At 35.5% G+C, this 23,003-nt stretch overlaps 1 protein-coding gene across 2 annotated transcripts in view; it reads left to right on the top strand.

Annotated features, from left to right (window-relative positions):
• Positions 1-23,003, top strand: part of STXBP5L (syntaxin binding protein 5 like) — a 188,719-nt gene that overhangs the window by 110,401 nt on the left and 55,315 nt on the right. For both annotated transcript variants that reach the window (XM_018074685.2, XM_018074686.2), the window contains exons 8-16: positions 3,979-4,102; positions 5,252-5,330; positions 5,507-5,661; positions 7,224-7,296; positions 8,310-8,457; positions 10,049-10,116; positions 11,272-11,312; positions 14,323-14,540; positions 18,474-18,646. In XM_018074685.2, the coding sequence (XP_017930174.1) occupies positions 3,979-4,102; positions 5,252-5,330; positions 5,507-5,661; positions 7,224-7,296; positions 8,310-8,457; positions 10,049-10,116; positions 11,272-11,312; positions 14,323-14,540; positions 18,474-18,646 (1,079 nt within the window). The remainder of the gene's footprint in view (positions 1-3,978; positions 4,103-5,251; positions 5,331-5,506; positions 5,662-7,223; positions 7,297-8,309; positions 8,458-10,048; positions 10,117-11,271; positions 11,313-14,322; positions 14,541-18,473; positions 18,647-23,003) is intronic.

Here is a 23,003-nt window from a genome sequence, read left to right on the forward strand (position 1 = left end):
AGTGTTATTCACAGAGGCAAGTTCTTTCTTTTCTGTAGTCTTCTTCAGGTAGCTCTCCAGTTTGGTAATGTCACTCAAAATATATGTCAGCACTCTCAAGACTCCATCTAAATATTCATCCTTTCTCAGGATCAAGCCTCAACTGGATTTGTCCTATGTTAGCTTTGATATCATTGGATTTCAATTTACCCAGGCCAGCTGTTGAGAAGGAGACTTTCTGTTATTATTCAGATTTGTAGAACCTGTCATTGTGCAGCACAGATATGAGAAGCAGATATTTTTTGGTAGAGAAGAGGAAAGGTAACTGTCTATCTACAAATCTAAATATTCTTCCTTTTTAAGTTCAAGATGGGGACTATATCTGCTGGCGTTCAATTGTTATAGGAAGGAATGGTTTCATATCTCACGAATTTAAAGATATTTATTTGCAGCCACAGGCCTTTAATTTCCTTCTTGCCCTTCTTGAAAACTGGGACAACATTCACCAGCTTCCAGTCAGGTGGGACCTCTCCGGATTACCAAGACAGCTCAAAAATCATTGAGAGAGGTTTTGCGATGATGTCAGCTAACTCTTTGAGGATTCTGGGATGAATCTCATCAAGCCCCATAGATATGTAGGGATCCAGCTGGAGCAGCAGATCCCACACAATTTCAGGGTCGACTGGGAGTTGATCATTCTCACAGTCATGGTCCTCCAGCTCAGGGCACTGAGACCCCCATGGTCCATCATCTGTGTTGAAGACGGAGGCAAAGAAAGTGTTAAACACCTCTGTCCCTGTTTGTGAGGTGACCATCATCATCCTGTAACAGGCTCTAACAATTTCTATATTGCCTATTGCCATTGATACGTTTGAAAAAACTCTTTTTATGGTCCCCCACATTTCTGGCCAGCTTTAACTCCAGTTGAGCTTTGGCTGCACAAATTTTCTCCCTGCAGCGGCAAGCAACATCTCTGAATTCTTCCCATGTCACTTGACCTTGCTTCCACTGGGCATGCAGCTTCCTTTTTGCCTTGTCTCCAAGAAAAGATTCCTGTTCTGCCAAGCTGGCCTTCTGCCTCACCTGCTTGACTTCTGACATTTTGAAATTGCTTTTGTCTGATGACTGTCATCTCCTCAGTGGTGATATGTATGAGATATTGAGGCTCTTCCAATCAGTGCTTCTACATGATGCCCTCTATTGCAAGCCCTTTTGTAATTTTCTTCAAAAATTTATTTCCACCAATCGGTATAAAAAGAGAGCACATAAACAAGATAGATCTTTCAAAGGATTCTCAAGTTGTTATTGATAGTTGGCAGACCCCAAAAAACAGCTATCTTCATGTGCAGACTTTGAAAGTTTGTGTCAACACACACTCAGAGCCTTCTGAAACAGTCAGTGTCTTTCATTGGAACATATCCTTAAAATGAAGCTGCAGAGTTCTCAGAGACATTTGCCAAATGACATCTCCCTACCTGTGTCAAACACTATGCCACTATGGAAGTATCAAATCAGATGTGGCCCTTGTTTTAATGGTCCTGCAGTACTACTAACACAAAGGATTTTTAACATTCAAGTAATAAGAGGAGTATAGTTCTTGTTCAAAATATGGTTAAAAGTGGTCCTAAAGACTCTTCACTGAATTCTTCTCAGTAAAGAGAGTTTGTGATTGGGAAGGAACTGAAATGGTGTTGGGCACACTTAATTTTAGTGCATGCTGTGTATGAGAGAAGATGGAATATGTATGCAACCACTGTGGATATTGCAGAGGGAGAAACATACTCAATCTGGAGTGATATGCTTTCTGTGCATACACTGTGTGAACATTCACATGAGTCACCCACCATGATGAACTTCTCTTCTAAGCAAATAACTGCTCCTTTTATGTGTGGATGCTAACTAAGTGGATTAGAATCTAGACATATTCTAGCAGAGAGAAAATTTGGAACTTGTTCAGTGCCATCTTTCTGTATTAGTCGTGACTCCCAGATGAGACCTCCAGAAGTGATTATATGGGGTTTTTGCCCATTTCAAGGCAAAGTCTAACAGGTCAGTTTGAGTTGCTGCTCTGCCAACTGTCTGTGACACAAGCATTCCACCTCAGCTCTACTCCACAGGTTTATGCTGGCAGGGGACACCCAGCAGCTGAGAGGCAGTTTAACAAGCAGCTTGTTACAGTTTTCAGCTGCTAGTTAGTAGCTCCTGCTCAGACAGTTAGTGATTGTAGCCATGTGAAATGTTTTTAAATGTGATAGCATATCAAAACCAGATCCAGATTTGGCACAATAGCAAGCATGAATGAGCTCATGTCAGAATTAATTTGCATGAGGATAGACATGCCTTCAGTGTAAGTGAAGCAGTGCTCCCCACAGATCAAAGGTTGTCCCTACCTGAGAGCAACAATATTGGACTCTGTATGAACTGTCTTTCTGTGTTGTCTTTTGTTGCTTCCTTTATAGTTTGGTGTCTTCTGGGTCTTTAAGAGGAACTGTGTGCCAACCCCCCTCTGGCAGGTAGAAGTTTGAGTGATACTCATTATGTCACTCAAAAGATAAATATCTGGAGTTTGTTCAGCTCTGGGTTTTGAGTCTTTTTTTGTCATGACTATCTTACCTAGTATGTCAGTCAAGCATTCATACACAAAGCATGTCAGATTACTATTAAAATATTTGGGTCGTCTTAATGCATTTATGGCCATGCTGTCCAGCCTCAGGAGCTGATTAAAGATTTGGTAAGAGGTCACAGCCCTTTTGTTTGTTTCTGCTGATACTCCCTCCAGACCATGAGCCATAACTGACCATAACAATCAATATAATTGCTAAAAGAGGAAGACCAACAGGAACTTCTGAATAGCGACCAGTAGACTTAGCTGTATTTCTTGTCAGCTTGAGCAAAACTGATGTGAATAACTGCAGTACTGACTTATGAACACCCAGGAATGATTTTAAAGTGATTTGAATAAGTCACTTATATATTGAATATGGCTATATGCAATTCTAAGTGCATGCAAGGCCTTAGTATTTCCCACGCTTAAAAAAAAAAAAAAAAAAAGGAAATTTCTCAAACTGTATTCAAAAATAGGTCTCTTTTATTTACATTTACAGAAAAACATATTGTGTTTTTTGCTATTTGGCAGCGAACATTTCTGGAAGGGATATGGATTCAAGGGAGAATTATGTGAATTTGTGCTTCTGAAAGGAGTGTGTGAGAAACTGTGTTATACAATGAATGTTTTGTCAGAAGATGTCTTTTGTTTATTTCCAGCACATATCAATGAAAGTGAAGGACTTACACCACTATTCTTTCAGCTAGTTTGGTGTAAATAGATATTTTCAGTCAGTTCCACTAATTATGCACAAAATATTAAGAATGGTCTATTAATTTTTCAAGTGTTGCTTTTTGGCATACGTAATATTCATCATGTGGTACTTGTAGTGTGCACATAGGAGTGCAATATTCCTCTTCTCTGAGGAACATATCTATCTGTTCCAATGTATCTTACATTGTTTTGGGAATTTCCTAGATCAATTAAACAATCCCGGTCTATATAGTGTTTTGATTTTTACTTGCTCTGCAGCTTGAGTATGTGAGTGGAAATTGTTCAAGAACAGTGTATTACATCCTCTGGGGAAGACTGTGTGTTGTATGTTACCTGTAAAACTTGTTACACTGAATTCCCTGTAAATTTACCAGATTAAATATTTCTGAGGGGAGCTATCACACATATTACAATTGCATTGTATGTCCCTTGTTCTTATACTTTTACCTTAATACCCTATTCCTTCAATTTTGGTCTGATTTAAAGGCTTCCTTACATAATTGTGTTGTGTTAGCCTTTATGGTGAATTGTGGATTACAGACATTGGTTGCTAAAAAGTGGTGGTAATGGACAAACAAGAACCTCGCAACTATTGATGTACCATTAGATTAATATAATCCAAAGTCTTACATTAAAATATCATTGCTGTAAACATTGTATTTCTTCTTTAATTTCTGTAGGCTATTCATTCTGTTGCTTGGCATCATGAAGGGAAACAGTTCATGTGCAGTCACTCTGATGGCAGCTTGACCCTATGGAATCTGAAAAGTCCTAACAGACCATTCCAGACCACAATTCCACATGGTAATTTTGATAATGAAAATGTATAACTAAGAAGCAATACAGTGTTCTCAATGCTGTTTGATAATATCTCTGTTTATTTAATTTTTCACCGTAGCCCAGATCCAGAGTTGCTTCTTGCATAGTAGCTGCAAATTATTATATAAATCAGCAATTTAGATAAAACTTTTTTTTAATTGGTGTCATAAATACCTCTTTTATCCACTCATTTTAAGAGTCTACTGCTTGTCTGTGAGACCCTCAGGCTATGTGATTTTCACATTTCTTTCTTTATATTTTGTAATTATGTGCTCACATGCAATTTTTACAAGCTAATACATTTTGTGCAAGACACTGTGTTGTTTCTCATGGTGATGGTACAAGGTTTCCCAAATAACTGCAATGAAGAATATAAAGGAGCCATATTAAGAAATGGGCTGTATGTTTTATGCCTGGGACTTAATATGCTATTGTTTCCTATGAACAAGGTAAAAAATATTGACTTCATTGCAAATCAATACATAGCCAAGAGACCTGACTGTGTGCAAAGGGAGGAAGAAGGACAAGGCAAGATCTATGTAGCCCAAAAAAGAATTAGCATTTTCTTAAATTTCCTTCTATTTTATAATTTTTATTCATAGAATTGTACTTTATGTCAGAGGGGACCTCTCAGAGGTCTAGTCTAACCATCAGATCAAAACAGGCCTGAACCAATGAATTTCAATTATATGCTTCGTTTAATTTTACCACTCAACTAGTTATACTCCAAAGCATGTAGCAGTTTGTCAACAAAAGGAATTGAATTAATCTAAAAAGGCTTAGGAAAAAATTAAACTGTTTATGATCATAATGTGTTAAGAAAAGAAGGTGTACAATTAGTCTAATCCATTAATTTTAAGTGCCATGCTCAGTAATCTGCATGGGATTTAGACATTTTTGAAGTGTACCTTATGGTCCTTTAGATGTATGTGATAGTAAAACACAAAGATATAATAAATGTTATTAATTTAGACAAATAATATTTTACAGAAATAGGAGTTAATACTCAGCATCGGTAGCTTTAAAGTTCCATTCTCTTACGGCTTATACAGTTGCTTCAACGTGTATGTTTTAGTTTGATAGTTCTATTATCATGATGTTTTAATAGAGTTTTCATCTTCTTTCTTTCTTTAGGAAAAGTTCAAAGAGATGGGAAAAAACCTGAATCTTGTAAACCAATTCTAAAAGTAGAGTACAAGACCTGTAAAAACAGGTTTGTTTTTAATTCTGCAATTAAATCAATATTACATTCCCGACTTAAAGTCCTTTTAGAATCTTTCCTGCTTTCTTTTTGCAAGCTATTTATTACTATTTGAAAACTAAACCTATAATGTAAACCTGTGTGTACTATGTAGACTTACAACTATTATGTTGTTGTTTTTAATACAGTGAACCATTTGTGATATTTTCTGGTGGACTGTCATATGATAAGCCTTGTCGAAGACCCAGTTTAACAATCATGCATGGGAAAGCAATTACAGTTCTTGAAATGGATCACCCTATAGTTGATTTTTTAACTCTTTGTGAAACCCCATATCCAAATGGTGAGTTTATTAAGCAAAATACAATTATGGAAAAAATAAATGAAGTGATCTCTTCTCATACATTAATTCCATTCCAGGGACTTCCATTCTCACATTTGTCTTCATCTCAAGAAAACTACATAACTGAAAGTACCTGGAAATTGTTTGCATTCTCAATAGAGGAAGCAAGTGATGAGTGGACAATAAAGCATGTATAAATCTTCACATATAAGATTGAAACACATGGGCTAGTGTGGGGAAATACAGCTATGAATCAAACATATGTGCTTATATTTCTGACATTTTTCATGATGCTGAAAATCTACAGATTACTAAATTATTGAAGATTAAACTATCACTTATCTGCAAAAAAGTTCTTACACTTCAGTGTGAAATGAACTGCTAAAAATGCTTGCTGCATATTGTGGGGCTACCCACATTCTGAAGTATACTCCCAGAAAATTCCAGGAATTAAATTAAGAGAAGCTGTAAGTCAAAAACAAACAAAGTTTAGCATTTTAAACCCTCAAGCAAAAAGTAAAATAAATCTTATATACATAGCTAAATCAAATACATATTAAATACACTTAGTAAAGTATGTATTTGTTTCAATGGTATACAAAAATTTAATTTTTGGGAGTCAAAGTTAGTTTGAGCTTTCATTTAACTGTGTCAAATACTTCCCAGTGCTACAATTTTGTACCATCTTCCCCTGCTTACACACTAATATTTAAGCATTTTGGTTTAGCCTGTGTTATTCATAGCCTTGTATAAAAACAGGCAAAAAATAATGTGCATTTTTAGCAAGACTGAAAGGAAGCTGAATCAGCTGCTGTCATTTACTCATCATTTTGGCATGACCCATCTGAAGAGTGTATTCTGAGCTTGCACATGCTGGAATGATTTGTTGCTGTTGAAAAGAGAGTCATAATTTCACATTTATAATTTTTAAATAACTTTTATCCTATGTAAATTAATACACCCTATGCATCAAGGGAAGCATTTATTTGTCATTTTAATTGTTTAATTTTGATAAATGGAAAGATAATTAAATAAAAAACCAAACTGTATAATCTCCAGAAGAGTGTGCGGGAGGAAGGGGTATGTCAGTACTTGAATTGAACACCACAGACTTACAGGATTCATTTTGAATATTCATTTGGAATATTCCCTTGGAATCACCTTGGAAACGGGGGCATTGTGTATCATAAAGTGAACTGCACAATCTGGTTTTGAAGAGTAGTTGTACACAGTAGAAATATTATTTCTGGACAGCAAAAATACTTTTTCTGTATAATAATTGGCTTCATCAGTGCAATGATACATACAATTTATTAATATTTTTTTTCTTTACTTTCAATATAGAATCATGCTGGCAGGCTGTAATATTCCAATTCTATTTCTGCTTTGTATGTTTGTCAACAATACTACCCAAAAGTCATTTTTTACTTCCTGTCTGGCCCTGCTTTCCAGATTTGTCTAGTTTGTACTGTGAAAGTCTGGAGAACATAAATTTTACTTGCTAGTTTAAAATGTGTGATGGAAGAACTCCATGTCTTTTGTACTTGATTCCTTGCTTACAGAATTTCAAGAACCCTATGCTGTAGTTGTGCTTTTGGAAAAAGATCTCATTGTTGTTGACCTGACACAAAGCAAGTAAGTATGAAGTTTTATATGAATCTATTTGTGTATTTAACTGTCCAGCAAATTATCATAAAATTCCAAATGTTATCACGTGATGTCATTTTGCTATCCGAAATCATTCACTCTTGGAAATGATTCATTCTAAATATTTACTTCCACCGTAAGAGCTAAGATCGTCTAATCAGCCGGAACTTAAGATAATATTTGTTCTTGAACTTTAGAATAAATCTCAGTCTGCGGTCCCTTCAGCATAGTACTCAAACATTCATTCAACACCAAAGTTAAGTAATACTTGGTCACATGCTGAAATATGACCTGAACATATGTTTTGGAAATCAGATTCAGCTTCTACTTATATGCATAACTAGACTCCACAGGATCTACCGCTTAAGTATCTTAATACATAATGGCATTGATTTATATGGATCTACAGAATTATTTCATGATCCAGTTGCTGGTTTAAATGACAAGTAGTTCTTTCATATCAGAATCAATGTTCTTATCAAAGAGGAACTGTATAGTAAACTGAGGTCTACTCATCTGTTATTGCAGTTTTTCATTGTAGAATTAACAGTCTACCAACCCAATAGGCTAAGATGCTCAATATAAAATCCAAAGTTGTATAAGTAGTTCTTACATCATAGTATATATCATATCCATGAACCTGAAACTTCTAGAAAATGTGTCACTTCTGTATAAATAAGATTTTGAGATGTTGGAAAAAATTAGTTCTTAATCATCATTGACACAAGTAGCCCTATTAGCCTTAGGCACTATTCATATAACTGGGTATTTATGTAACAAGAGGTTTCTTGTCATGGCAGTGGAATTTTAATATCTTTATTTGCATAACTATACATTATTATTGACATGAAAAGCAATATATAAGTTTGAATAAATAAGGGAAAATGTATTTCATTAGTAATAATTTTACTTGGATTCTGTTATACTCTTTAATATAAGAATATGTTTTATTCTATGACTCAGTGTGACAGTGCTTCTAATAAATTGTCTTCCTTAACTAGTTTTCCAATCTTTGAAAATCCATATCCTATTGACATTCATGAGTCACCTGTTACCTGCACTGAATATTTTGCGGACTGCCCTCCAGATTTGATTCCTGTACTCTATTCTGTAGGAGCAAAACATAAAAAGCAAGGATACAGCAATAAGGTAAACAAAACCAATATTTTCTTAAGCAAAGAAAGTAGACGTATAACCTAGGTTTTTGTAACATGTTACTGAATTATTTCCATTTTACTTCTTTAATAATAATTTTCAACTTAGTCCAACCATCAGCTTAGCAGCATGTTTACAGGCTGGTATTTGTCCCCCAGAAACACCACCACTTAAGCACAACTGTTAATTACCTTTATACAGGACTTTAGGCTGCTGATATTATTCCAGATCAGATTGGGTTCAGGGAAAACCATCATGTACAATTCAAATTTGTATGGGTGGGTTATCTCTATCAAAGAAAAAAGTGAAAACATTATAGCTGAAAGACTTAAGCAGAAGAGGTTCAGTGAGGGTTGACAGCATGTCTGTGAGATTTGTTATTAAATAGGGATATTATTTTACTGAGCTACCAAAGTCTTATTTTAATGCCTTTAGAAATAGGACAAGCTGCAGAAAGAAGAAGAGGAAATGCAATTAATTTATAAATTTCAAGTTTTAATCTGGTTTGTGTTTTGACTAGAACTAATCCATCATAATAAATAAATTAGAAAAAAAGTGAGGTAAGCAACTCAGACATCATCAATTTTCTATTCAAATCAACAAAAGTATTCTCCTTGGAGCTGCCTTATTTTCCATGAACTCAGAAACTGAGCCCTCTCTACTTCTTTTGTATCTTTACTCAGCGAAGTACTTCAGAAAATACTTTATTTCTCTTATTTGAGTCTATCCGTACCTCATATTCTTACCTCATGTACTTTTTACCACCTACCTGTATTCATTGCATACTCTCTTGACCCCTTGCTTTATTTGTGCACGTACAAATATACACCCTGAAGGTAGGTAGTCACTCATACGCCAGCCACCCATTTCTGTACCCACAAGCATCCACTCCATGTATCCAAATAAACAGTTTGTGCTTTCAGTTTTTCTCTACCCACTCAGACTCTGCACACGTCCCCACCCACTCTGCACATGCGTCATCCTCCACATCCTTTATCCTGTATCCATACATGTCATACTTCAGGCACAAACCAGCATTTTGCTCAACCAGTCTAGACCAAGAAGAAAATGGGAGTCTTGCTACTAGTAAACAAAAGGCAGAGAAGAGATGATGATTTCATATGTTATATAAAAGTTGCGTTTTGTGATCTCATCGCTTCGTGCTCAGATGTTTGTTTCTGGGTCAGCTTCTTCAGTGGTCTTTGTATTCAAAATAGATTCTTGGTCTATTCAGTCTTCTATAGAAACTTCCAGAGACAATACACCTCGAAAGACTAGCAGAACTGTTTGTTACTCCTTCCTCTCATTCCTAATTTAGATTGTTGAATGTTAGATGTGCAGAAATATTTTAAAAACATAGAACTTTAGTTAGTAATATAAAAATGTTATTAAGTTTCCAAAGCCTGAATTGATAATACAAAAATGTAAATAAACTGTAAAAGCCTTAAATGGTATATACTTTTGTTATTTTTACTAGTTGTATTGCTTTTTGGGGGAAGATGTTTTCTACTCCTGAGTTTAAGAATTAACCAAGCAAGGTTCATCAGAATTAGCTGTGATCTCTGTACTCTTTTTGTTTGTTTAGGAATGGCCTATCAGTGGTGGAGCATGGAATCTTGGAGCTCAAACATATCCCGAAATCATTATTACAGGGTGAGAATGAAACTGGGGATTGGTACCTCTAAAATATTGGTGTCTATTCCTTTTTTTTTGAGGGTTACCTATAGATAAGAGTTGAGCCTTGACAGCATTCATTTATCCTGGCTCTTCATGTGAACAGTGTCACTGCAGAAATTCTCTTTTGCTGTAAAAAAGAGAACTTAGTACTCAGGGACGAGTTACTATTAAGAAATACCACTTGTGACCCCAGTGTCAGACAGCAAGTCTGTGTACTTATGAAGCTGGGGTCTTTGGAAAGGAAAATCAATTGAAAGACAATATTTTGGCCTTCAAGGTCATAGAGAATAGCTTTTAAAAGGAGAGCAGCTGTTTTTCTATGACTGTTGTCCTTTAGCCTTCTGGGAAATTTGTATCTGGGGACAGTTTAAGACTTCATTTTAATACCCAAAATTACTGAGGGTGTAGTGCTTTAGGATGAATTTCACTCTGTAAGTGGAGACCCATAGCAAAAAGGCATAGAAAGGCTCAGATTGAAGTAGGAGCCCCATGAGAAATGCCTGATGGATTTTCAAGGCACCATACTGTAAAACAGAAGCTACTCATCTAAGATGCACACTGTGTTACCCTCTGGTCTCAGTCAGGCTGAAGATACCAATATATGTGATAAATTGTTATTATCAATGATACTTTTTAAAAGTAAGATTACAATAGTACCAATAAGCTGACGAAGGGATCATTCTCATTTTATCAGAAATGACTAAAAAGATCACAGCTGTAAGGTATTAAGCAAAATAAAGTTACCCTCTATCCTTTCAAAGCTCATTATACATGGCATTTTTAGGGTGCATAAGCTTGATGCTGGCCCAGTGCAAAGCCAAAAGTGCTGTAACTTAAACTTGTCATTAGTATGGGAAATAATTTCTTCTTGTTGAGATCTTAAAATTCATTGGGGGCTTAGTTCTTTATAGGAAATGCGTGAAAAATATTTCATTAACCAAATCAAACTAATAACAAACCATTTACTTATAGTTAGTATGTATATTATTAATATATTGTCAGTAAGGTATAGAGAGTTACCGCGTGAGCAAAATACAGTTTTTCTGCTTATATTTATCAGTCACTGAAAGTAGATGATGTTTTATAGTTGAATATTGTTTTAACACATTTAATTTTTATATTTTTTTTAAGCCATGCAGATGGATCAGTAAAATTTTGGGATGCTTCTGCCAGTAAGTTCCTAAAGCTCACTTTTATATAATGCTGACAAATCACACAAACACACACATATATAAAACATGATATTGAACAGTATGAGTAGTAATACGTGGGCTGATATACTTAGGAAAAATTAGTTGAAATGAAGAAAATTTTTATCAAATTAAGGCAAAAAAATGCTGCTAATGAGATAAATTAGGCAGAAAAGAGTGAAAGTCTTTAAGAGGCATAATAACTCAAGATCCAACATACCAAAACCTATGAACAATGAAGCACTAGTAAAAATCCTTAGGGCACATTCATCTTGTGTTTATAAAATAGTGGGCTCAATTAGATGTAACATTCAGTTCCAGTTGTCATGTCTCTTCTATTCTGAGTATAACAAAGACTTTTTTACAACTAAGTAAAATTAAAATACAATAGTGCATGTCAATACATGCTTAATCTGTTGAGGATGGAAAAGACCTAAATCTTTTCTTGCCCAATCTCAAGTCCCAGTAAATAATTGGGAAGCATTTCCATTCATCATAGCAGGAAAAAGCTTCAGAAAATGCTTGTTCCATGCTATCTGGCTATAACTACACATATCAGAAACCAGCGTTTTCCCCTACAGAAAACACGTACGGTACTTATTAGTAAAATGTATTTATTAAAAATACACATTCATTTTAGCTGAAGGTTAAAATATTCTTCTTCAAATAATATGACTGTGGTTTACCAAAGATCCTTTAGAATTGCCTTGTCTTCTGTCTCTTCAGACGTGCAGGAATGTCTGGGTAGAATATCTCCTTATGAGGTATCAGTTTCTTAAGGAAAAGAGAGTGTGAAAGAAAATCCTGTACGAAATGTTGGGCATAGAGAGATTTAACATGACCCTAATAATCAGTCTGTAATGGGTGACAATATTGTGAAGTATGAGATACTCAAACTACTTGCTTGCTCCACACTGTGCCACAAAATTGTAATGATTATTACTGCAAATATGGGAAACGTTTACAAGATTTTAATGTCAGCTAAAGCTGATGACTTTGTCAGGTAATCCCCTTTTTCAAACCATGGTGAACACCAAAAAACCCCCACAATCAAACAAGGTCAATAGTTTATCAGCAAAAACGGAAGTTTGAGAGAGCTTTAATACAAACCAAAGTAGGATAATTACTTTCATTTAGAGAAGTAGAGTGAGATATTAGACCTTGTCTTGTGAATATTTCATTACATACTTACATTTTTAACAAGAATGTGAAAATACAGGCACTGAAGTTAGAGTGAAACAATACAGATTGCTGTAAGACCACATAGCATATATACTGCACAGAAACCAATGTGCTAGTTACCTCTTCTATAGTTCTGGCAGAAATGGAGAAAGAAAAAGCTTCTCACAGGGAATATAAACATAACCCCCTAATCAATATATACACACTGCAATAGGAATTTTTCTAAATGCTAAAAGCTTAGATGATCATGAATATTCATAATCTCTTCAACAGCATTGGTATTTTCAGTGCATCTCTGATGTCCTGGTCTTAGTCCTGCTTTTCAGGGCATGTACTGTGTTACTCGTAGCATACTTGATACTTTTTATTTACAAGGTATTAATTATTAAGAAGTTTTATTATTTACAAGGTCTTAACTTTTTTAGTGGAGTTCAATATAATTTGAGATTTTCTAGTAAACAAAATATCCTACTGGTATTAGAAGGCACAAAATACTTTGCTTTTAGATGTATTTTAATTGTGTAATTTTGTATCTGAAAGCACAGATTTGTGAGAGACTGGGAATTTCTAAGCCGCTGAAGTAGTTATCCAAATGTAACTTTGCTCAAAAGCCATTGCTGTTTCTTATTTGTCCTTTTGCAGATGGTACTTAGTAATTCAGAGAAGCATAGACTTCGTGCCATATGATTCTGTAACTCTTCCAGTCCTACTATGCTTGAACCCATGATGCCTGATTTGAAGTGCCACTCTAGATTTGCCACTGGGACTAAGGGCATCCTGAATCCTCTTTCTCTGCCACTTAGGGCAGGAAGAATTTTGTATTTATTATAGAAGCACTTGCTGTAATTTGTGAAAATTTGGTAGTGCTTTATGTGCTAAAACTTTTTAAAATATTAAAAATTTTATATGCCGGACCTCCTGGAATATATCTGCACTGCCAAATGAAAATGTATTTTTGCTGTGTTCAGCATCCAGTTACATAACTAAAACCCTGTTCTTTCATCTTCCTGTTGCTCTTGTTACACAGGCTAGCTAGGCTGAGCTACCACAGTTATACTGATGCATGTAACAGCTTTGCCCTTATGGATTTATATGCCTTTGTAGGTGCTGGGCCTGACTGACTTTTTCTGACCTTACACAGTTATTAATTAATGCCACTGATAAATTAATGTAAAATTAATAAAAACAGGGAGGAATGTCAATAAAACATAATGGGGTTGATTATAGTACCTCCAGAATTCACGGCAGTGAGCTTCTAATCTTGACAAAGGCTTCTGTATATATCAGGATTTTTTATACAGGTATAAATACAGATATACTTATTAGTCACGAAATTCAAAACATTTTTGAACTCCTGTTAGTTCAGAAAGGCTTCGTGTTGACCAGGCCACTGAAATGATTTCCTGATATTTTCTCTCGAGTTTCCATACATTCTAGCTAGATAATAACATCAGACAAATGGAATCTTAGTTTCACATCTCATTAGGAAAATACCAACATTATCAGAGCCTCTCTATAACACTCAATATAAGCCTAATTATGGACACCATTGTTAAAATATACCTTTGAAATCTTGTCCCAGAAAGTACTAAGAAGTATTTCACAGACAAATATCCTTTAGTGAAGTATTAAATTCATGTCCTACCAGTACTGTGTGCCAGAATAATATCAGTAGTGTATAATATGCATCTTCTCCTGTTAGGCTTTCCTAAGATTCCTTGTTATTCCACAACTAAGAAAGTGAGAATTGAGGAATTTTATAACTGATGTGCTTCATGTTAGTATTTTTATATGTTTTAATATATTACAGTTACTCTACAGATGTTATACAAATTAAAAACATCAAAGGTCTTTGAAAAACAGAAAGTGGGAGAAGGAAAAGCAACAGCTGAGATTGTGGAAGAAGATCCTTTTGCTGTTCAGATGATGTACTGGTGTCCTGAAAGCCGAATTTTCTGTGTGGCAGGAGTTTCTGCATATGTGATTGTTTACAGGTTCAGCAAACATGAAGTAAATACTGAAATTGCAGTAAGTACTTCAGAATTTCACTCTAAGAGAACATAATTCCTAAATCAAATTGCCTTGCTTTATCTGTGCTCAGGTACTTGAATAAAAATATCAATCTGTATAAATATAGGCTTAGAGATATTAATTTTAAACCTTTTCAGTGAAATCTTGATCCTACTGAAGTCACTGAAAAAAAAATCTGAGGTTTTGGAAGCCAACTCTCCATCTTTTTTTTTTTCTTTAATAGTAACATACAGTACAGATTTCAGACATACTTTGCTTTTAAGACTCTGTTTTGTTTACCTGCTCTAAAATTACTGGCTGCTGTATGTTTTCATCAGATAATGTTCATTGTGTACATGCCTAATGCTCTTTTTAACTCAAATATTTCATCTTCTTAATTTATGTTCATAGTCTTTGTACTATAAGGAGACTGAAAATTATCAATGGGTTTAACAAAATAGAAGAATTGATTTTTTTCTGGCTTATGCTGACTTTGTTTCCCTAAAAATGGAAACCATATCAAACACCAGATTTATGGCTAAGCACTTGATATTTTCATAAGCATTGTGTTACTTTGTCCAATTAAAATCATCCACTTTCTGTCTTCGTATTTAAGCGGTCACCTTTTTTCAAGTAGAATCATACAGACTATGTTCCTTTAACTACACTGCAGTCAAATTATACTTCATCATTGTTGAACAGTGATTCTGGCTTTAGTTTAAATCTTGCATTTTTGCACAGGAGCCACAACCATTTCTAACAATGTGATTGAGCAGCATTTATAGTGTAAAACATTCTTTCTTAAGTGTAAGAAGTTTAACAGCAGACAGATCTTAAGGCAGAGCCAAGCTAAACATGACTGCCTTCTCCTTCAGGCTTGCTGTTCTCTGGTGCTGAACAGTTTGCAACTCCAGACACTCTCTTGAGAGAAAGTATTTCTTTGCGTCTGCCAGCTCTCAACAAAACCATATTTTCCCTTATATTTTCCACGTTCCCTGCTTCTTTTCCTTTTCACACTATTTTAATGTACTTTAGAAAGTTCTAGTGTGGCAAAAAACTGTGTCATTTTTGGCCTGAAGCCATGTGCCATCTGGTAAGGAAATTCATTACCTATGGCTGTTCTGCTGTTTTCCACTATTTTTTTTTCCCCAGAGTCAATTGTTAAGCTAGCTGAATGTATCATTTTGGGAAAGTTTTAAAACTGATGAACAGTAATTTCGTGTTACTGACCAGCCCAGGTATAATGCTGCTAAAATTACTACATTTTAGTATTCTTACATTGTTCCATAGTAAGTGCACCTTATCTTTCATTATCTGTAATTTAGTTTCTTTGTTTTCCTGTCCTTTGCTTTTCTGGCCGAATTGCATCATTACTAGTATTTTCTAAAGTGCTATAATATCTTCAATTTAACAGTTTCTCACATTTCATCTGTAATTAATAAGCATTTATATAAAGAATTGTTCTCTGAACATTAAATTATACCATCTTGGTGATATAGTCACTGAGTTCCCCTCAGTTTTGTGCATCCTTGAATGGCCCTTCTCTGTTGGTTTCTGCATTTTTGCTGCATGCATTCAAATCATCACTTTTTTAATCAGAAGTATGGAATTCTTTGTTGGAATGTGTACCTGATTGTAGGCTGTCTGGCTTTGTCTATATTGAGACTGAGCTGGTCAGCCTCAGGATTTCTTTGCTCCCTGAGATACAAAACATTTAGTATCCTCCTTTCTTTATCAGCCAGCCTGAACTTACCTTGAGTTCAATTTCAAATCCAAGCATTTTAAGGCCCCCACATTAGTTTAACTGGCTGATGTCAGTGTTGTAATGTTAGTGCTGTGGTAAATGGAAAGTGTGGAGGCTACTCAAAGGTTTCTTCATGTAGCAGGGAGGTCTGCTGCTGAATGTGCATTAGGGTCATAGGCTGTGCCTGGGATTTCCTCAGTAGAAGAATTATTTGCATCATTTTGAATCAGATTCTATCAGATTCTGAAGGCAAGTATTACCCATGAGATAAATTCTGCTTCATATGCAACCTCGGAGTCATTGTCATGCAGTTGTATAAAAAATATTTGCTGCTGTTGTGTTTGTTTTCTCATCTGAATCTACTCCATCCTGTCTCAAAAGCATCTATTAATTAAAATGATCACTTTCTCAGTGATCAGTCTTTCCTCATTGAAGCTCCTCTTCAAAGCTCTTGAGAAGAACCATGGAAAAAAGTTTACATTCATTTGAATGTGGAAAGGAGAATCAATTAATCTAGTGATGGAATCCCCCAAAAATATCTTTACTGTGTGTCAAAATAAGTTGGTACGACACTTCTGTAAACCCTCTAAGACTGGTCAAAGCAAGACAAAAATGTAAGAAAAATTCACAATCTTGTTAGTAGCCTAAATTTTTTCCTTCTCTCTGCAAATGCAGGATAGCTGGAACTTGAAAAAAAATTAATTTTAGTAGAAAGAGGAATACACAAAAAAAAAAATCCAAAGAAGAATGATGCAATTCTAACTTGGCAGGCAGAAGAACATACTCTTCAACAGTTCCCCCAGTCTTGCATAAAGATTAAACAGCATTATAAATTGTTTCAGTCAGCAGCAATTACTTCCAGATTAGATTTTCCTGAACTCAATATTTCACTCATTAGTCTTTGAAGGCAAATGTTGTCTATAGGTTTCTTTAGCTGATTCAGGCAAAAAACATCCATGGATATTGCAAGGAGAAAACAAAAGTGAAATTTTGAGAAAGGACTCTTTCTCTTCTGTTTGAGCAGAATAACTTCTTTCTGAAATCTTGTATGTTTTAATACAGTGGTTGAGAAACAGATGAGCCTTCAGTACTGACCTTTATCTCCTGATTCTCATAAAACTTAGATATTTTGTTTATCTTCATTCTGGTACAGATGATGTCTCAGTGAAACATCATTAAATTAGAGTTTGCAGTGTCTACATCTGCAATTGTTTCTGTACATTTCAAGGTACCAGCACGGAAATTACTGTTCAGCTAGTAATCCCAAGATGTTGTCTCCTTGAGGGCTGTACTTTGTTTTTTATTCTTTTCAAAATGGGGATCCTCTTAGAGAATTGATGAAGTAGAAAGAATTACTCAATATTTACTGTGATTCCTTGAGATTATTACTTACATAGATTTTTAACTCCCTGTCCAGTTTTCCCTGTGATTTGCAGTAACCCTTCAGTTAAAGTTTCCTGAATTAGTGGAAAGAATTGCAGAGTGGTTTGGCCTGGTTAGTCTGTTTTCCCTTTCTAGGGAGGCCAGAAAGAAAGCAAAAGGTAACTGGTTTGAACTTTGCTTTCTAGAATCCACCAAACTCCTGTCCATTCTAAGGAACACGGAACTCTCTGTGCTGTTATCCCTGATTTCCTGACCCCCACCTATGGACAAACAAAGTTCATTTATCAGTTCTATTCACACAGTCAGGCTTCTCCATCCTGGCTAAAACCTGTCTGGTAGAGACTCTGTTGTACTGGTCATGAGGAGGCAGAGTTGACGATCATTCTTTTAATGAATTTACTTAAGAAAAACATAAAAAAACAATAGGCAGAAAATTTTCATGACACTTATTCTCAATGATATCTTCTTATACTGAAATATTATTTATTTGGGGGTGAGGGATGAACTTCTCTTTTCATAATAACTTCTGGACACTGATATTCTTGCCTTTCACTTGCTGTAAAAGGCTGGAATCAAAGTCATCAGAATATACCTATGGAAGAAAATACCTATGTTTTTCTCCATCGGCCTAGGGTAGATGAATAGCTCCTATCTGATGTTGCTGCTAGGCTGTGTAAATAACAAATGACAGTATTCTTTGCCTGTAAATGATAATAAATGTGGTGGGGTATTTTAAAAAAGGCTTACTGATATTTATTTGAAAGTACCAGAACTTTCATCAGCTTTCTTTATCAAATTATAACTTAGCTTTTTATTTATTTAAGTCATTAGAGGTACGACTTCAGTACGAAGTAGAAGATATCATTACTCCTGAACCAGAAATAAATCCTCCATTTCCAGATGCCTCCTCCCAGCTTTCTTCTTTAAAGAGCCTTTCGGGCAGTACCAACACTGTAGGATGTGAAGGAACAATGAAGGATAGTATCCCATGTCTTAGGTAAGTCTATGCCATTGCTCAAAGGTTTATCTCTCTAAAAAGCATTCCTACCTGTTAATCAATCCACCAACTATCAAGAAAAAGAGGTTAATTGTATATATGTGACATAAAATGAGAAGAAACCAGAATATAGAACAAACAAAATAATCAACAAGGGATTTTAAAAGGAGAGAATAGAAGTAATTATGGAGAAGATAAACTGTTACCATAAAGGTTTGACTGTAATTTTCGAGTCTGATCTAGGAGTAAATCTTCAAGAAATTTCTGAGAAACCTTTTTTTTATAGTTCACAAAGAGACTTCTGTAAAACAGACATGTGCAAATCTTTCCCTTCTTGATTAATTAGCATAACACTAAATTTCTTCTTTGTGAAAAAAGTATATGCATTTTATGGTGTGTAATGCATGGAAACTGTGTTCATACTCATGAAACAATCTTTAAAATATACAATTATGAAACAGTTGCACTGTGTGGAAGTGTAAATTTGTTTAATCTTTAGAAAGAAGCAAATTATTTTCTGCTAGAGTACCTATTGTTGCTGTTTGGTGTAGATTAATATGTTCTTATTAATAAGGCAGATAAATTATGGGTTTGAATAGTTTAAAACAAGAATCCTGTACAAAACTCCATAAACTGTAATTTTCCAACAATTATAGTGCATTACTGATAACAATTGCTCTCATTTGAGTGAATTCATTATTGTTTTGGTCTAATTATTATTAAATATTTTAAATGCCTCAATTATTTCAAAAGAACATTTCCTGACTTTGCAGTTACTTTGGGCTGCTTGGCTTCTGAAAATATCGTTACCATTCAAAAGCAATATTGTGATATTTTTCTTGTAAAATTAACAGTATTTTTTGGCATCCTGTTCATTTGTCCACCTCATTCAATCAGATAGTTGACCTTCAGACCTCACTTTAGTCATTAATTTGCACTATGAAAATCAATAGACGAGGCAGAGAAATGTTATTTTAAAAATCCAAATATGAAATCCATTTATGACTTTGAAATAAGGAAGAATGCAATCGTTTCACTGGCTAAGATTTTTCCTTAAGAGATTCTTATTTGATTTTGTCTGGGAAGGAGAGGAATTGTTAATCTTGGAGGCAGAAAAGCTGTAATGAGCCCATAAAGGTTCTGCTTGTTAGTTTTTAGAAGTTTATTTTAGTTCCATATAATCTCATATTAAGCTGCCCAACTGATTTTTGTCTCATTTTATGTGAAATAAATGTAAACTTATTTTGACTGAGAAGCGATTTTTCGAAGTCAAAGTAATTATACCATGAGAACTGCTGGTATACTCCCTCCTACATTTTGATAAAAGTGTACTTACCTATGCTCTTATATTTTTCAATAGGGAAAGGCATATAAATACCCATACTTTTCACCCAAACTCTAACCAGGTCCACAGGCATTGTCTGTCAAGAAACGATCTAAGCAGAATTATGATGATAAAATGAAAGTAGTGCTGGGAACAGAAAAATTGGTGAAGACTTGGGTGATGTTGTTGACTTTATATGCAGGTCAGTCAGGTAGGCAGCAGTAGAAAATCTAAGATAAAGTGGTAATAACATAAACCTGCAGCCACCTGGACACAGAGGGTGAGTGCACAACTTGAACTGTATTGATAATACACATAAAATTTTATATACAGACTAGCTTTTAATCTTGATTCCGTTATGTTTATTTTCATATCTGCTTCTCAATCTCGTTACAGCAAATGGATGACACTCCATACTTCTAGTCAGAAATCAGAACGGCTGAAAGTGTTTGTGTCTGTGAATAGATACTAGGAAGAAAGCGATTGAAGGGACTGAAGTAATGAAAAATTGGCACTTTTCTGAAATCAAAAGTAAATGTTACTGAGGGAGGCAGGCAGCAGTGTGGAATAAATATTGTTCTTGTTTGTTTCAGAAGATTTTACGGTGAAATATGCAGCTGTAATAACCTAAGAAACCAGTGGATTTGCGTTTATGCAGATAAATACTTTTGATATAAATAGTTATCAAAAAGCTATATCCAGAATGTCAGTCTTTGTTCCCAGACTTCTAGGATCATCCCAAAATTAGGTCAATCAAGGGGTTTGATAGTAGCTTCAAGTAACTCCAAAGTCATAAGGAAATGGGAATATCTTGTGAAGAAAACTGAAAACCAAAACTTGGCAACAATCAGATTCAGAGTGGCATAACAAGAACATGTCAAGGAAATACCTATATTCCTTCTGCACATACTCCTGCAGTACTTTTAGGCTTATAGTATATACAAAAATAAGCAATCTAAATCAAGGTGAAATAAAACTAAATATCAGCATTACTGTTCAAGCAAGATGGTTAGGGAAATAGCTCAAAGATCCTTAAAGAAGAAGGTGTCACAGGAATTTGGGAATGACAAACTTAACCATGAAACTTGAAATTATTTTACTCCAGAATTATGGTCTTTCACCACCTACAGCTTATTCTATGCTTAGAGAAAATCTCTGTGAAATAACATCCATCTTACCAAATTAGATGCTCAAATTTGCAGTGAAAAATATAGAGAGAAGGGTGTTTGCTTTTTTCCTCAGGTAACAATAATCTGAAAGAAAACTTAGGAGGTACTTCAAGTTCTCTAATTTTTTCAGCCTATTGTTAAAAGCACATTGGAAAAATAATACCACATTAAAAACATGCTTTAGAAGATCAGATTCAATTCTGCAACCACTGTGAGTCTCATGGTAATTTTTTTAGAAGGAAAGCATGAATGCATTTCTTTGACAGATACTTGTAGCTCACCATAGCAGCATTTGACTCTCGTGTTCCCCAACATCTTCAGTTATCCATTAGAAAATATGAAACTCAACTGAAAGGGCATTAGGCTAAGTCTTGGTCCTTGGATCTCATTTACCTGTTTTATAACTTTTGTAACATTTTTAAGGGCAGGAGCTGAAAACTGAAAATGGGGTGCAAGATGGAAAGACCACCACTGGTATGCCTCTTAAAGGCTTCTTCACAGACATTAGAAGTTGAAGGGCTCCATCACAAAGATACTCTGAAGGACTGTTTGTATAAAATATTCAGCTTCTGATTGCTGTGAAGTTTGTTTGAAAATAGTACATCTTTATTGTATACAACTCTTGCTTATAGTTTCAGTTTTTCCTGGTCTCAAAAGATCCCTCTCCCTTGGCAGCTTGAGTTCATAGATGTTCATCCCTTTGTTCTCACCAGGAATACTACTCCTGGCTAATCCAGGGTTTCATTAGGGTTACAGATAGCATCACTTCAGAAAGGCTCATGGATATGTATCGTATGAACAAAGAAAAGGGCAAAGCTTTAGTGCCAGCAGAACAGGTAAGAAAGTGTAAAACTTTGGGGAGAGGTTTGCTGTTAATAGAAAACAACAGTACAAAGCTATTGACAACTGTAGTGGGTTGAGCACTTGCTGAACTGTCCTTTTGCATCTTTCCTGCAACAAGATCCAAGCCAAGTGACTGATCACTGCTCCAGGTAAATTGATACCTACGGTCTGAACAGTACAACAGGCAAGAGAAATAGAATAGTGTGCCAAGCCACTGTTAAGGAAATGCATTTAGAAAGATAGAAGAGGAATGACTTTCTCATTAAGTAATAAAAAAGAGAAAGTTTTGAAAAGGTTTGTGGATCCTCTACAATAGAAATATTCACAGTACAGCATAAACTGTATCACTGAAATGGTTAAACAATTCGAAAGAGGGTATGAATGTTTAGGTACCCAGGTGCTGGCTGAGAGGGTTGCAGGGCGGCCTCTGTGAGGAGCAGCTGTGGCTGCCCTGTGCTGGTCACAGCCAGTTCCAATCAATTCCAACAGAGCCACTGCAGGGCACAGCTGAGCCCCTCAGCCAAGAAAGTGGATCCTTTGGAAAAACAAATTTAAGAAAGGACAAAAAATGATGGACAGCACTTGTGCAAGAGAGGAACAAGAAAAAAGCATGAGAAGCAATCCTGCTGACACCAAACTGAGAGAAGGAGGAGCAGGAGGAGTTGCTCTAGACATCAGAGATTCCCCTGTATTCCATAGAGGACACCATAGTGGTGCAGGTTGTTTCCCTGAAGCCCATGGAGACCCCACCCAGGAAAAGGCTCCTGGCAGGAGCCACAACCAATGGAGGAGCCCACTCAGGAGCAAGTTTTGTGGCACAAAGTGTGGCCCTTGAGGGGCCCATGCTGAAGCAGTCTGTTCTTGAAGGACTGCACCCCACATTGGAACAGGGGAAAAGCATGAGGTAGAAATGGCAGATATGGAGTGTTATGAGCTGACCACAAACACCATTCCCCTCCCCTGCTGTGCTGTTTGCAGTGGGGAAAGAGGTAGAGGAGTCAGGAGTGAAACTGAGCCTGAA

This window comes from Manacus vitellinus, unplaced genomic scaffold (genome assembly GCF_001715985.3).
Source record: "Manacus vitellinus isolate BGI_N305 unplaced genomic scaffold, ASM171598v3 scaffold_28_pilon, whole genome shotgun sequence".
Taxonomy (NCBI): domain Eukaryota; kingdom Metazoa; phylum Chordata; class Aves; order Passeriformes; family Pipridae; genus Manacus; species Manacus vitellinus.